General features: G+C 34.7%; 1 protein-coding gene across 3 annotated transcripts in view; it reads left to right on the top strand.

Annotated features, from left to right (window-relative positions):
• LOC149831660 (protein SWOLLEN 1-like) overlaps nt 1-17187 on the top strand; it is a 56831-nt gene extending 39644 nt beyond the window's left edge. Inside the window, exons 3-4 of one of the 3 annotated variants that reach the window (XM_090014053.1) lie at nt 9490-9592; nt 16906-17187. In XM_090014053.1, the coding sequence (XP_089870179.1) occupies nt 9490-9513 (24 nt within the window). In that variant the 3' untranslated portion in view covers nt 9514-9592; nt 16906-17187. Of the gene's footprint in view, nt 1-9489; nt 9593-9678; nt 10006-16905 lie in introns of those variants that run through there. The other 2 variants (XM_090014052.1, XM_090014051.1) reach the window with 2 other exon arrangements.
• The last annotated feature ends 359 nt before the right edge of the window (nt 17188-17546 follow it).

The raw sequence follows: 17546 nt of genomic DNA, 5'->3' as shown, positions 1-17546 counted from the left end.
ATGAAGTGTGAATAAACCCACTCAATAGAACAACACAAGCACATCATGTGCTAATACATAAACCCATAAAAGGGGTAAATATGACTTAAAGTCATAAGTTGAATATTATTGAAGAAAAATGAAGAAGAGGGTAAAAACCCTATACAATGGAGCAAATGCTCCTCCAAGGAGAGTTCTACACAAGGGGGAAACACCCCTATTTATAAGCCTTAAAGGGACCACCTTGGGGGCACCCAAAGGAGACATTGGAGAGCCCCCAACGGTCACATTTGTGACCGTTGGGGGCTCCCAACGTCTCTATTGGGAGGCCCCCAATATGGTACGAAAAAGAAAAAATAAAAAACAAAAAGAAAAATATTACAATGCATATTCCAATTGGAATATGCGTAAAATGACAAATTACAGAAATACCCTTAAGGGTATTTTAGGAAGAATATATATATATATATATATATATATATATATATATATATATATATATGTACATTTAAGGATTATATTTCAACATACATATATGTGTACTCATACACATATTTTAACACCCCCCTCAAACTTTGCGGGGAAACGGAAAGGTTGAAAAAGGCGCAAGACTCCAAGAGGCTTCGGTAAGGATGCTATTGAAACTTGTAAATGCCTTTCTTCAATTGCCTTCTAATGGTGAACATATGTCCCGATTCATCCAGGGCACTTCCTTTTATCCTATCTCCAAGATCCCGTGGAATAACAACAAAGAAACAAGTAAAACATATCTTTACACTTTACTCAAGTGGAACATTTCTAACAAGATTAATTGAAACCATATCGGATGACACATCCGCAAAACAATGGTGCAAAAATATAACTTATGCATAGAAATTTGAAGCACATGATAGGATAATTATTTTAGCATAAAAATTAAATTTAGAAAACCAAAGTTTCAAAATCATACATCATGTTAAAGAGTGAGCGAAAGCTAAATTATGCGGAAATGAATTGCAAGAATGCATAATGCATTCATAAGGTCCAACATTGGACAAACATAACCCCATAATGGGGAATAACACAATGATCCCCTAAGGGACACCACAGAAATCCTACGAAGAGGCATAAGTTACATATGCTTTATTGAATGAGAGCCTAAAATGCCATAAAGAGCATATGCATATACTATCATGAAATGAATTAATACTTAAAGGAATCATTAATGAACATGCTCTAAACATGTAATGAAGTGTCAAACAAGAGAAACGAAGTCTCCAAGCATACTTTAGACAAAATAAACACAAGAGTTCAGAAGGTTTTAAATCCATTTACGAGGCAAAACGACGAGTGTTATTTGAGTAGAGAATCTTACCCATTTAGGAAAATCTCACTCAATTGACAAAAAACACATATTGCATACAGAAGTGGCCAAAAAACCATAAGCACTTAATATATAGATTAAATACCAAAAAATCAATTTGATTTTAAAATATGCATATCAAAGATATGATTCACTTGAATATCTTAAAACACAAGTCATGAATGAAATTTTGCAAATTTCAACAATAGTTCATTCATTACCAGCAACTACCTCATTAGTCCTCCAAAACCCATAAATCAAGTGTATAAGCTACTAGATCAAGAATATAAATATAATGCTATTAAAGGCCCAAGACACACACAAAGGTGTGCAAAAGAACCTCTTGTCTACATATAATAATACTTGAAATGAGTACATCTACGACAAGAACAAGAGAATACACGCCAACATGGACCAAAAGCATCTCTTGTCTATGTAAAAATACACTCAAAACCAAGTATGTTCAGCTACTAGAACAAGAGTAACAAGCCAACCATGGGCTAAAACACAATACATCTCTTGTCTACATAAGATGACACTTGAAATGAGTGAAATAAGCCAACCATGGGCATACATCTCAGCGACTAGAACAATGACACAAATGCCAACATAGGCTAAAATCACACACCATGGTGTGAATCAACGTGCCTTGTCTACATATAAAAACACTCAAGACAAGTGTGTTCAGCTACTAGACCAAGAGAGCAAAAGCCAACAAAGGGCTACCAACACACGAAGGTGTAATAAAATTCTTGTCTACATATGATGACACTTAGATAAGGGGCATAAAAGAAAAAAACTTTTGATGCAATAAAACTTGTAATGAAAAACATATAAATAAAACCTTGAAATAATATTCTTCAAAAAGAATACCCATAACAATATCATTTTGGAATAAATGTGTGAATATACACACACCAAGAACACTTGTGCACAAAAGCACAAAACATAAATGTGCAAATGCACTCATATGATTCATAAACAATAAAAGGTTGGGCAATAATCCCCAAAACCTTGATTTTAATATACCTTAAAACATTTAAGGTTTCAAACACCATATATCCATCACATTTACATATAAATGAGAGAATCCATTAGATTAATGGCTAAAAGAGAAAAAATGAGTGACACACACATAATTTAGAGATCATATAACAAATCATTTTAGAGTCCCAAGGTGCCCATAACTCACCTCAACAACCATCTATAATATGGCAAGTGGACAATCTAGAATGATATAACACAAGGTGCCCATAACTCACCTCAACAAACATCTCTAATATAACAATAATAAGGCCAAAACAATGATACATTAAAAAACATGTGATGGACAAATATAAATGCCACAAAAAGGCAATAAACACTTTAAGAATCATTTTTCAAAAAAAAGAGGACCGATTAAAAATTGAATCAAAGGTCCAATATAATCAATCACAATAATATACATTATAACAATAATTTTGCATAAATACGAATTATGCTTAATCTTCAAAAGAAGTTATTTATACAAAAAAGACTTATTATGCAACTAACACAATTATGAGATATTAAGCAACATCATGCGTAAGAACCGATTTGGAATAATCAAAAAGTCAAAAACAAGCCTCAACTATGATAGATATAAAGTGCAATAAAATGCACACCAAATGATAATAGATGCACTTTTATGCAATGCAAGATTTTTAAATGACAATAATCTTGAATGAGCAAATAACAAACTTAGGCCAATATAGGCATTCATAACGATGGTGAAGTTTGAAAATCTTATGAAATCCACTATTGTAACTTAAAAAATGATGCTCACAACCAATCTCAAAAGATCCACAAAGGGTTACAAGTATTAATGAATCTTCGAAGGATATTATGCAAGGGAAAAGATACTCACAAACAATCTTCTCACAACAACCATGAAATCTTCATAAAAGAGTATATACTCACAAGAAGATTATAAGGACCGAAAGGCTCCTTAAAGAGAGCTCAAAAAACACACAAAATTCCCAAAGAAGGGGGAAACTCCACTAAAGTGAGAGAAATCCCAACAAAGAAGAATAATAGATTTATTAAAAAACCTTATGATAAAGTAAGATTGTACTATGGCATAAATCTATAAAATTAAACATTTATTAAGGAAAAATTCAAAAGCTCTTAAGTTTTATCAAAAAACATGACTTAATAGATTATTACCAACTCCTAATGTAATAAATTTGCAACAAACATTAGTGAAGACCATAAATTTTATAATGAGACAAGCTCTTTAAATCAAATTGAAAAATCTTTTAAGAGTATAAAGATGCAAAGAAAATCACCATATTCCATAAGACTATTTTAAAACTTAATTCAACCGGAATTATATAAAAAAAAAACTTTCTTAATTAAATGTTGCTCATACAAAAAAGACACATTAGGTAAGTGAATCAAAACTTATTAAGGAATTTTTCATATATGTCAAGCATTTTTTGAAAAACTACATCTCACAAACATTTTAATCTTAACATACCTTTCTTTAAAGACTTACCATATATAAAAGGTATTTTATAAACAAAGTTAGGTTTAAAACATAAATTCAAGGCTCCAATGGTCATAAATTTTTACCGACCCATTAAGTTTTGAGCCATCATATATCTAATTTTTCGCCAAACAAGTTATCATTTTAAAAAATTTCAAAGAAAAACATACAAAAAAGTATGTATACGAAAAAGATTCAATAGAGTATCAAGTAACTCAAATTTATAAAAAGACATAATGATAAAGAGTACACATAAAAAAAACATATTAAACTCTTCATACAATACTTAAAGAAATATAATGCATACCGAATAACTTTAAGAAAGAAAAGAGAGAGAGATGAATACTTCACCATTTTTCTTTAAAAAATTCTTGAATACCACGCTTCTCGATGCACCAAAGAGCAACTCGATCTCAACCTTGCTCTGATACTATGTTAGAAAGTGACTTGGAATATATTAGGTTCAATAATGAACCCATACACATGCACATGAAGTGTGAATAAACCCACTCAATGGAACAACACAAGCACATCATGTGCTAATACATAAACCCATAAAAGGGGTAAATATGACTTAAAGTCATAAGTTGAATATTATTGAAGAAAAAGTAAGAAGAGGGTAAAAACCCTATACAATGGAGCAAATGCTCCTCCAAGGAGAGTTCTACACAAGGGGGAAACACCCCTATTTATAAGCCTTAAAGGGACCACCTTGGGGGCTCCCAAAGGAGACGTTGGAGAGCCCCCAACGGTCACATTTGTGACCGTTGGGGGCTCCCAACGTCTCTATTGGGAGGCCCCCAATATGGTACGAAAAAGAAAAAATAAAAAAAGAAAAAGAAAAATATTACAATGCATATTCCAATTGGAATATGCGTAAAATGACAAATTACAGAAATACCCTTGAGGGTATTTTAAGAAGAAAATATATATATATATATATATATATATATATATATATATATGTACATTTAAGGATTATATTTCAACATACATATATGTGTACTCATACACATATTTTAACAGTGGCATGATGCTCTTTACAGACAATGTGGCCTGCCCCGTTCTTCCGGAAGAAATAGATAGGCTGGTTCTAACAATTAGTATGAATGGGGGTTAACAAGATTGTGCTTAATTAATGACTATATTATTTATGTTTAACAATGAAGTAATTTCAGAAATGTTTTGAATCCGACTCAGCTTTGATAAGAATGGTTATGTTGATTCCAAGAAGAGTAACTATTAAATTGAACTTCATAGACCAAGCTCTGGGAACATGTTTAAGACTATAAAGTGCTTGTAGCTTGCAAGCTTCATAGAGTGTATGATTAGTACTAGAAGGGTAGTTGAATTCATACTTCCTCTTAAACTCCTCGAGTATCATCTTTTAACATTCAACTGCTAAGAATCATTGGTAGCTAATTGCAGCAAATGTGAGTAGGGCGTGAATGGCTGTTATACTTAATTTACTGATATAAGATGAAATTTCTCAGCCAAACAAATGCTGATTTTTCTCTTGGATGTGCATCTTGCTTGATATGTCATGTCATGTCAGTTATGGTTAGAATTTAGATCTTACAGTGCCTCCGCCTCCTACAGTTGTTTTCCAGAAGAGGATAACTGAGTCCATGAATATACTCATCCAGTTCAATAAGCTCCTTTGTATGCCTTGTTGTCACTTAGCCTGACCAGCTACCTCTCTTTGAACTAAGGTTCAAGATAAGGATGACTAGGTGTAACACTATCAAATGCTCAGATCATGTTTGATTAGGTACTAATGCACCAATCTGAATCTAATATTGTTTGCATTGGGTATTGAAAAATAGAACTCAAAACTTTGAAAAAATTGACTCTGATTTTTTTTGTTATCTTCTTGATCTAATTGGGTTCATGTCAACCTTATATGCCTCAGGTGCCCTATTTGACCCAGGTTCATGTTCATCCATCTATAATGCACCAATTATTTGTTATCCATTAAAACATGGTATTTGATGCCTTTAGCTTAGACTAATAAAAATGGCTTTAGCAAGTGTAAGATAGTTGATATGAGTCAATCTAATCAAGAAATGTAAAAATTCAGTCTAGGGCTAGTCATAACTGAAATATGAAAATTAAAAATAACATGCCCAGTTCATGTCTGCAAAATCTTTAAGTTGGTAACAAAAGCAATCTGAACAGTCATGGACATGCAGAAGCTCAGTTTGAAAATACTGAACCAGGCAAACCTCAAAAATGTTGATTCACAACGTATAACATTTGAGAAGATGAAACTTGAGATGTAGCTGAAGTCCTGGATTCTTATTAGCTCTGGAAAATGAGACAAGCAGTTCGTTGTTCCTTGCACCTCAGCCTGGAAATTGAGCTCCGGAATACGAGGTACAAGCCAGCTCATTTAAATGAGCCAAGCAGGAGTATGGCAAGCTCGACTCCTATTGGCTCATTTTAATATATATGTATATATTATATATTGTATACATATTTTATATATTATCAAGCTTTAACGAACACTTAGAAAACTTTTATTTTCAGAAAACGAGCCAACTCATGATCAACTCATGAAGCTTGGCTCATAATGAGTTTGGACACGGCTTGGCTCGTGGCAAGCTCATGAGCCGAGCCCAAGCAGGGGTGTACCACCTTAACGATCCAAGCCCAAATAGTCCATGCTCAGCTCGTTTGGCTCGTTTATAACACCTAGTTCTTATACCATGTTGGGGCAAGCAGTCTAGGTAAAAGATTGGTATTCTTGCTAGAATATCTATTTAAATTTAGTAGATATACTGATTTAGTGAAACACTCTTACAATTGAACCCAAATCACTTACAAACCCCCTGTTCCTAGTCAAAGGACTATATCAACAGAAAAGTTTGAAATGACAATGTCAGAATAACAAATAGAAAATGATGAAATTTTACCTAAACATGTGCAAATGTACAAATTTAGCATAGGGGACATGCATACTTTCACATTTAAAAATCACACCATTTCTATACATGTAGTTCTAACATTAGTTTTGGTTTGGCCCTGTCATACATCCTGGGTAATTGTAGTATATCAATTGGAGATGCCTTACTAATGTCGGCAAAATACTATTTTTGTCAAAGGGACTAAGTCATTTATTCCCTAATACCTAGTTATTTCATTTATTTTGCAAGTAAAATAGTAAATGTTTATGTATAACTTCTGTGAAAAATACGTCACTAAGGGCCTGTTTGGTTGCAAATCCAGAAAACCAATTTTCTGGTTTCATATTTATACAGTTTTTTAGAAACTTGATCTTTTTACTTCTTAAAAAGTATAGTGTTTGGATGTACTTCAAATTCTGGAAGAATTATCCAGCTTCCAGTTTTTGCATGTTTGTTTGGTTTTTCAACTTCTTGACATTTGCTTGGGACTGCCAATAAATTGTATGCCATGACATGTCACTCAAAGGACATCTCGTGGCTGTAACATAGAAGAAACCTAAAACCATACTTCACAATATTGTAGGGCTAGAGCCATGTTAAATCTTTTTGTTTGAGCTGGGTATAATCAGGTAGTTGAGAATTTAAGCACAAAGAAAAGAAATAGACAACAATAAAACCAGTAGTCAAAATGAATACAAAAAAATTTATATACTATCTTGTGAGATGCAATTGGCATCTCTTTCAGACTTTTCATCAAACAGGTAATAGACAACTTCTCATTCTGCATACAACTTTTTGTAGCATTCAAAGAAATGACCTTTGTTAAATTAAAGTTTATTTGTCCACTCCACTCTTGCTTGCATCTTATGAAGAGCGCCAGCTCCACCTTCGATCTCCTTGAGCCTACTCTTCATTTCATCCAACTACTAGAAAACCCCATTTTTTTCATTCTAAACTCATTGCAAATGAGATGGTGATGAAGAATCCTAAAACTAACTTTGAAAGAGGAAGAATCATAGATCATTGACCAGAATTATATTGGCATTAATGTGTACTCGGCATTCTCTGGCACGTTATTGATGTCGTAGACCTCATTTTCTGGCTGCCCTCCATTCTCTGGTGAGATTTCCGGTTTCCCTGAGAGAGAGAGAGAGAGAGAGAGAGAGAGAGAGAGAGAGAGAGGTATATCAGTATGGACTATGGTGGCAGGACTAGGGTATAGGCACATCTGCACAGTGGGTCATGCCTGCGATTTAAGATAAAAAAAATTTGAAAAATTTGCCAGTTTCCATAAATCCAGGTTGGATTTTCCTTTTTCAGGGTTTTTAAACAAACCTGGTTTTTCTTTATCCTATTATGCTAGCCATACACCAAGAAAAAAAATTCTATGTTTTGATTTTTCTAATATCCCCTTTATCTGGATAACTGGGTCTAACCAAACAGCCCCTAATTGACATTAGTGAAGATGTGGGAATTGGTTGATGTTGATGTCTTGTCTACTAGACAAAACAATGATGTTACCTCTGGTAGTCATATTCTTCTGAGCACAAAAATTGTTTGTGTCGAGGACTTCTTACTGATTGTAGTTTCATGCATGATCCTTTACCAAATGCAAAGCTATGTCACACGGACTCGGCTAAGGAGGTGCCGCACCCGAGTCGACACGCCCCGACACGGGTGCGGACTCGAGTGAGGCTTCGGACTCGGCCCGGACTCGGTCAACGCCGAGTCGGACTCGGTCAACGAGTCCAGGCCGAGTCCGTCCACATTTTGGACTCGGTCAACTTTGATTGAGTCCAAAAATGTCTCTAAAAAACCAATTTTTTATATTTTTTATTTAAAAATATATATATATAAAAAGAGGCACAGTACTGTGACAGTGCTGCAGTCACAGCACAGACTGTGACTGTGCACAGTCACAGATTGTGCACAGTCTGTGACTATGTGACTGTGCACAGTCGCACAGTCACAGAGCTATGGACTATGCACAGTCACAGTCTGTGATTGTGCACAATCACAGTCTGTGACTGTGCACAGACACACAGACTGTGACGTGGCATTTTAAAAATAAAATAAAATAAAATTATATATATATATTTTTTGCCGAGTCCCCGTGTCCAAAAATTTTAAAATTGTGCTGCACCCGTGTCGCACCCGCACCCATGTGACATAGATGCAAGGTTGTTTGATATTATTGGTTTTGGTTATTTTCTATTTCTTTTTACTCTGAACTATGGTTCTTTCCCAGTTTGATGTTAAACAAGAATTCTGCTGAATCATTACCATCATTCAGGTGTACATTGGAACCTAAAACAAGAAAAGATCAAGTGTAGTCCATATTTTGCTTTGCACTTGTGATTGTCTAGTTGAACATTGTAAAGTGCTTGATCCAGTGTTAGAACTGTCTTTCACATTGCTTTCTGTTTGGGTCCTCCTTTCCTAGTGCAAGAACAAAAGTTCTGTTTTTCTCTTTTTGTGGGGACTGTTCCAAATTATTGTGCATCTCTTTGGTGCACAGTCCCATTCAAATGTATAATTGTATTTGATGATTTTTTACTTGCACAAAATGAATAGAGATTTCTTATTCACACTTGCAGAACTAGTTTTTTTGTCTTGTGACGCTGGGATGCTTCTTCTGGTACTTACAGTAGTTTTTCTTGCATCATGTTCACATTTGCTAACGACTTCCAAATTTCGATCTTCCATAGTGAGATGCATTATATGCTCGGTGATTTTTTTTTTCTTTTTTTGGATAGGTACTTGTGTTTGCTGACATCTGAATTACAATTTGATCAAATATGGGATTCAGGCTTCCAATTCTTATCAGCAGCCTAATCTTATTTCTTAATATTTAATCAGGTATATTTTCTTCTCTCCATGCTTTTGGTTCAAATCTGAACCTTTTGGTTCTTCTGCTCATATTAAGTTTCTTTGATATGTTTTAGGGATGCAAACAGATTGGATTCAATTCGGCTGTGGGTATTACTAAATCCAACTAATCGTAGTTGGGTTTCGATTCGAACTTGAATAAGAAATAAGTCAAACTGCGTCCGAGTCCAACTGCAAATTGATAACTGAATCCGACCTGAAGTCCACTAATTTATGTTGTTTGGATCTAATGAGCAGGTACTCTTTATAAAAAATATTCTTTGCACATATTGTCACAAACATGGAAGTGTTAAGACAATTGATGCCCACATCACATAGTTGGAGTCATTTAGTTTCACTGGAATTAAAACAACGGTTTCTTGACCATCTTCCATGGTGAAGCCACAAGAGAGAAAGAGAGGAAAAGAAAAGTAGAATGATGCTCCAAAGAACTTCACGAGCTCACGTTCCCACGAGCAAAGAAAGCCTTCAAGGGTCGAATCACCAAGTCTATGATACCATGTAATGAAATGAGAGCAATCTCATAAATCACAACCCAATATGGTTCACTCTCACAACCCAAAATGGGTTCAAGCACAAAGGGCCACTAAGGTCTAAACAACAATCTTAAAAATATAAAATATTATTATCAATAAAATGCATAGATTACAAAGGGGAAAGATCCCTATATTTATACAACTGAAGGGAGTGAGGGGAGTGAGAGGCTCCCTTGTAGCCGTTGGGACGTCAAGAACAAATATGCCCTTGGGCCTTGACTCAAATCCTAATTTCAATAAAAATAAATTAAAAATACAGAAAAATAAATATATGCCCCTAATGGTCAGATCCTATTACAAGGTCAAAATGACCAAAATACCTCTAAAGGGTATTTCCTATCACAATAACAAATAATTCAAAAATAAGTATATATAATGTATATGTACATTATATATATTATATACATACATATATATGATAACATATATATATATATTAGTGAATATTGGATCAACCTTATTATATTGTGTGTCTCAGCTTCCTTTTCTGTTTTACTTAATGGATCTCCAGGAGATTGGTTCCATAGTTCTAGAGGTCTTAGTCAAGGTGACCCCCTATCTCCTTACCTTTTTGTTGTGGTTATGAAAATATTGTATCGTAGAATATCTACAGCTGTGAGGATGGGAGATATTCTTGTTCCTAAGTTCCCTCAGTGGTCGATCTCCATCTCATCTTTGTTCTTCGCTGATGATGCATTATTTGTGTTTAAATCTCATCTGAAATCCATAGCTATTTTATGAGATATCTTTGCAGAATTTGAGAGAGTGGTTGGGATGCATGTTAACCCTACCAAATCTCTAGTTATTTCCATCCATTTGCATCAGTATCAAGTTGGCCAGATTAGCGGGATGTTGGGATAGGGCATTGGATCTTTCCCATTCGTTGCCTGGGGCTACCTTCTTCACTGGTCTACTCACTAAGTAAATTTGCCAAGACATCCTTGTTAAGGTTGACAGTCTACTCCCCAAGTAAATAAGCCAAGACATCCTTGTTAAGGTTGACAGTAAGCTTGCAAGTTGGAAGTCAAGGACCTTATCTTATTCTGGCCGTTTATGCCTTGTTCGTCATGTCCTTCAAAGCCTTCCTATTCATTGTCTCTTAGAGTTCAAGATTCCTAACTCTGTTTTGCAGGAAGTGGAACACATTTTTTGCCAATTTTTTCTGAATGGAAGTGATCATAAACATCATCTTCATCTTATTTGATGGGATATTTTATGTAAACCCCGATTGAAAAGGGGTTGGTTTGAGGCGACTTGATATCAACAAAGCCAATCAGGCTTATCGGTTTGTCTTCTCTCCAATAACTCCCTTTGGGCCCAGTTTGTTAAAGAAAAATATCTACGTATTCGTAGCCTATGGTCTCCGGGGCTTAGAAGCATGTGGAATGATCATCTTGTTAAAATATGTACACCTATATATATATATATATATCATGATTAATTGATGTAATACCCGATAAGGGTATAGTTATCTTTTCCCTCTTTTTACGCATATTCACCTTATAAATATGTTTGTAATATTTTTTTTCTTTTCTTCTTTTCCCTTTTTCTTTTTATTCTTTTTCTTTCTTTCTCTTTAACCAAGAGGGTCCCACAACTATAGACGTTGGGCCGTTGGAGAGCCCCTCCTTGGCTCTTGTTGTGTATAAATAGGGGACTTCCCCTTTGTATTTGGTTAAGCTTTTCCAAAAAGCTCTCTTATTTTTCAATACAAAGTTAATATTTGTATGCCTTTGTGCATGTGTATTCATGCCTTTGTGCACTTGTGGGTGTTCTTATTGTGCTTGTGTGCACACGTCCCTTCGTGAATTTGGTGTTTTATATACATTGTCTCTTTGTAGACATTTTCACATGGTATCAGAGCGAGGTTTATAGAAGAAAAACTTGGTTATCTTCATCATCTCAATCGTGCCTCGGAGAACATGCTCACTCATCTCTCTTGATCTCTTGGAGTATCAAGCCTCTTGCAAGTGTGGTGGAATATTTCCTAAACTTTAGAGGCTCTCTCTCCTTTAGAAGCTTTCATATGGGAGAAAAAATTTCTCATTTCTCTCTTGATTTTAAACTTAATGGGTCCAACTATCATGTTTGGGTCGAAAATATGGAAGCTCACATTAAGGGAAAAGGCCTTTGGGGGTATGTCAAAGGCACGATGGTCGAACCCAAATAAAAAATCACCACCTTTGAAAAAGGTGAGATTAAGGTTCTTGAGGGAGAAGAAAGAGAGAAAGCACTTGAGGAATACAATAAAAAACATGAAGAATTAAAATATTCTTTCATGGATCTTTTCAACGGTTGAAATAAGGATAAATGCCAACATTTTAAAATTTAAAAAGGCATTTCAAGTATGAGATTACCTTGAAAGAATGTATACTTCAAGGGATCTATCCCATAAATACTACATTCAAAAGAAGGCATTAACCCTTCAATAAGGGAAAATGTCTATTAGGGAGTATTTCGGAGAACTTTCATCCATTTGGGATGAACTTGCACTCCAGGAACCTAAATGAAGTGGAGAAGCTATTGAATTGAGACACAAGCAATTAGAAGATGACCATTTTTTCAACTTTTTGAACGGGTTAAGACCCAAACTTGAGCAAACCAGATCCTCTCTTTTATCCTCCTGTACATCTCCACCTCTGGAAGATATTATTGCAAAATTAAGTGGAAAATAAACTATATTGGGAATGAACAAAACCAATCAAAGTGTGTTGGTTGTTCCTTTTAAAGATGAAAATGAAGGAGTTTATGTTGTATCTAGACAGGAGAACAATTTGAAGACATATAAACCTCTACACTTCAAATCTCAAAATCAAGGAGCAAGAAATGATGAAAGTCAAAATAGAAGATTTCAAAGAGAAGATTATAGCAAAATCATTTGCCATTTTTGCAAAAAGGACATTAAACCGGTTTATCCAAAATAGAAGAAAATGGTGGCTATGTCCACAACATTTCAACCACAACAAGAGGAAGCACCATCCACATCCAACAATGGATCTCTATCATTAAGTCAAATCATGGAAGCCCTCCAACCTCTTCTCAAAGGGTCTACCTCCGTTGCCGCCATGTCAACCTTCTCTCTTCTCGGTAAGGTTGTTTGGCTTTTAAATTCGGGTGCCTCATTTCACATGTCTTCAATTTTTTTTGTGCGATCTCTCGCATACGTTTCAACCGCCAATGGTGCTTTTCTTGAAATCAAAGTTTTCAAAAATTTTGAAAGTCAAAACTTTTCTATCCCTAAAGTTAGATTTTTACCTAAATTAAATTTAAACTTACTTTCAGTCTCTCAACTATCAGACCATGGGTGTGATATCAAATTCTCCTCAAATAAATGTTGGATACAGGATCGCCGATCCGAGAAGTTGAATGAGGAAGACTCTAGAAAATGAGATCTTTACTACATTAAATTTCTTCAAATTTCAAAAACCTCTTTTTATAATGTTGCCCAACATAAAGATATAAATGTTTGGCATAAACGTCTTGGGTATCCCAATATTATCAAGCTCTCATATTTGCGCTTTATTAAAGATCTATGTAAAGATGATTTCACATGTAATGATTGCATTCTTGGAAAAATGAGAAGCTTACTTTTTTGTCAAAGATTTATATTTACAACCAAACCTTTTCAAATTGTGCATTCGGATGTATGAAGACCGGCACCCATTGTATCTAAAAGGGGTTTCTCTTATTATGTCATTTTTGTGGATGATTATTCTAGATTTTGTTGGATATATTTTCTCAAGCATAAGCATGAAGTCTTTATGACTTTCAAAACATATCATTCAATGATTAAAAATCAATTTAATGGAAGTTTAAAGATTTTTAGAACCGATTCCGGAGGAGAATACTTCTCAAATGATTTCAAAAGTTATCTTGAAATAAATGAAATTATTCACCAAAGATCTTGTCCAAAACACCTCAACAAAATGGCCTAGCCGAGAGAAAACATAAGCATATCATTGAAACAACTAGAACTTTACTAATTTTCCAAAACATTCCTAAAAAATTTTGGGCCGAGGCAGCTCTTGCTTCAGTGTATCTCATAAATTGTCTTCCTTCAAAAAATTTAGATAAAATTTCTCCATTTGAAATCTTATACCAAAAAGAACCCGATTACAATAGATTAAGGATATTTGGGTCTAAATGTTTTGTCTTCACTGATAAAAATGACAAACTCTCACCCAAAGCCATTCTTTGTGCCTTTCCTGGATATTTCGAGACCCAGAAGGGTTTTAGATGCTATGATGTTAAAAATAATAAACTATATGTTTCTAGGAGTGTAACATTTCTAGAAAACATCAGTGGTTTTGAAGAAAGTAAAACTCATGAGGAGAATACTGATTATTCGTTCTTGTTTGAGTTACTCTCTAGAGATGATGATGTCTCTAGCGATGATGAATCCATAATTAATGACCTTAGTGATCACGAGAAAATAGATGAAACTCACAACCCCTTCTCTCAATCCATTGATCGTTCTCTAGAAGAAGAAACATCTAATGGCCCAATCACTTATACTCACAGAGATAAAAACAATTTCAAAAGTGCGATTGAAAATTTTAGTGAGTCTAGTAAATCATCCTCAAACCCTCCTCGAAGGACTGATAGAACTAGACAAAACCCTTCTAGATTTATTTCTTATGAATCCTTCTCACCTAAACAGAGGACATGTCTTAGTGCCATTAATTCATACGAAGAACCTAAGAGTTTCGAAGAAGCCAAGAAAATGGTGGAATAAAAGGACACAATGAAAAATGAACTTACAGCCCTTAGAAAAGCCAAACTTGGGAATTCCAAGATTTACCTAAAGGAAAGAAAATCATAGGTTGTAGGTGGGTTTTCAAAGTTAAAACTTAAAGCGATGGGTCTCTTGAGAGATATAAAGCTCGTCTTATCGCCAAAGGGTATGGGCAAGAATATGGTATTGACTACGTTGAAACCTTTGCCCCTGTAGCACGAATGGTTATCGTTAGGTGTCTAATTACTATAACATCCATTAAAAAATGAAATATATACCAAATGGATGTAAAAAATGCATTCTTAAATAGAGACCTACATGAAGAAGTTTATATAGAACCACCTCCATGAATGAATGTGCCAAAGGGCAAAACTCTATGTCTACTCAAAGCTCTCTATGGTTTAAAACAAGCTCCCAAGGTTTGGTATGATCAGTTTACCAGTATAATGATCGAAAATGGGTTTGTTTCATGTTACATTGATACTGCGCTATTTGTTAAGAAATCTAGTGCATGATCTGTTATCTTGTTATTATATGTTGATGATATGTTAATCACAGGGGATGACACTATAGATACCAAGAGAATTAAGGTTACCTTAACTGAAAAATTTGAATTGTCAGATTTGAGATTTCTGACATATTTTTTGGGCATTGAAGTTGCATACTCTCTAGGAAAACATTTTTTGTCTCAAACTAAGCTTGCTTGCGAAGTTATTGACAGGTCAAGTATTTCAGATGATAAAGTTTCTGATACTCTTGAAATAGTTGAAACAACAATGAAAATTGATGATGAAATTCTTATAGAAAATTCAACACCTTACAGGCGACTTATTGGCTCACTAATGTATCTTAGCATTACAAGACAAAATATTTCTCATGCTGTACATGTTGCAAGCCAATTTCAACATGCTCCTACATCCGTTCACATGAGTGTTGTTCTTTGAATTGTCAGATATGTGAAAGATTTCATAAATAAGGAAATATTTCTATCTTTATTTTTTGATTTAAAATTAATTGCTCATACTGACTCTGATTGGGGAGGTGATCCAAATAACCGTCATTCCACCATTGATTTTTGCATTTTTTAGGTGAATCACTGGTTTCATGGAGATACAAGAAACAACAAAAGATGTCTCTATCATCTACAGAAGTTGAGTATCGTGCAATGACAATCACCACTATGGAGATTGTCTGGATTCGACAATTACTAGAAGATATGGGAGTTCATGTTCAAGAATCTACAAAGTTGTGCTGTGATAACAAGAATGCTATATATATTGCAAAAAATCATACTTTTCATGAGCGAACAAAACATATCAAGATGAACTGTCATTATGTCAGAGAAGAATATCTGAAGATGACCATTGTTCTGCCTTACGTGACATCAGAATATCAATTGGCTGATTTCTTCACCAAGGCGCTATGTTATCGATTTCATTTTCTCCTTGTCCAACTTTCGGTCATCACACTGTAAGCTTGAGGGGGGGTGTTAAAATATGTACACCTATATATATATATTAATTGATGTAATACCCGATAAGGGTATACTTGTCTTTTTCCTTTTTTTACGCATATTCACCTTATGAATATGTTTGTAATATTTTTTTCTTCTTTTTCCTTTTTCTTTTTATTCTTTTTCTTTCTTTCTCTTTAACCAAGAGGGGCCCACAACTATAGATTGGGGCCCCTCCAATGGTTAGTTTTCTAGCCGTTGGAGGGGCTCCAACGTTCATATTGGAGCCCCTCCTTGGCTCTTGTTGTGTATAAATTGGGGACTTCCCCTTTGTATTTGGTTAAGCTTTTCCAAAAAGCTCTCTCTTATTTTTCAATACAAAGTTAATATTTGTATGCCTTTGTGCATGTGTATTCGTGCCTTTGTGCACTTGTGGGTGTTCTTATTGTGCTTGTGTGCACACATCCCTTCGTGGATTTGGTGTTTTATATACATTGTCTCCTTTTAGACATTTTCACACATCTAAGACAGAGAAATGTAGTGCATGACCTAAATGCAGATCATCTTCATGGAAGCAGACTGGTTCTCTACTAAAGCTGCTACTTAAAACCAATAAAAGATATGTTGAACATGTGGAGATCCTTTTTCATCTCAGATGGTTCTACCACAGTACAAGGTGTTTGGACATTTGGTGATATGAACCACGCTGTCTATTTCTTAATGGCCAAGTGTTAGGGCTTTGACCCAAAGTTGCTATTACTGTGAGTGGATCAGTAGAGAACAATTCCCTGAAAATCCAACAAATAGATAGAAGACTCATTTTGTGTCTTATTATTCCATATTTTTTCCTTTTTATGCTATCTGTAAGACCAATTTTTAACAGATATTTGAAATTGAAGTTCATCAAGAAATATTTAGGATTTATTATCGTCTTGTTAATTTCTTTCAACGAAGTTCAAAGCGTCGGCAGTATTTGTGATGTAGCTCATGAGTCGACCCTCTGCACTACATAAGGCAATTAGGGGTGTCAACCATGTTGGTTTAGGTCCGGAATCTTACTGATCTGACCTTTGTTTGGTTGGGTTTGGTAAAGGTATTTTTGTGGGCTTGGTAAGTTAAAATGGTCTGACCACCTTTGTCGCTGTGTGAAACAACAAAAATCTTTAAATAATGAAGTATGATTGAAAAACTTTTGCATTA

The sequence above is a fragment of the Nuphar pumila genome, chromosome 7 (assembly GCF_984573655.1).
Source record: "Nuphar pumila chromosome 7, dmNupPumi1.hap1.1, whole genome shotgun sequence".
In the NCBI taxonomy this organism is placed as follows: Eukaryota; Viridiplantae; Streptophyta; class Magnoliopsida; order Nymphaeales; family Nymphaeaceae; genus Nuphar; species Nuphar pumila.
This window is presented reverse-complemented; position numbering and strand designations above follow the sequence as displayed.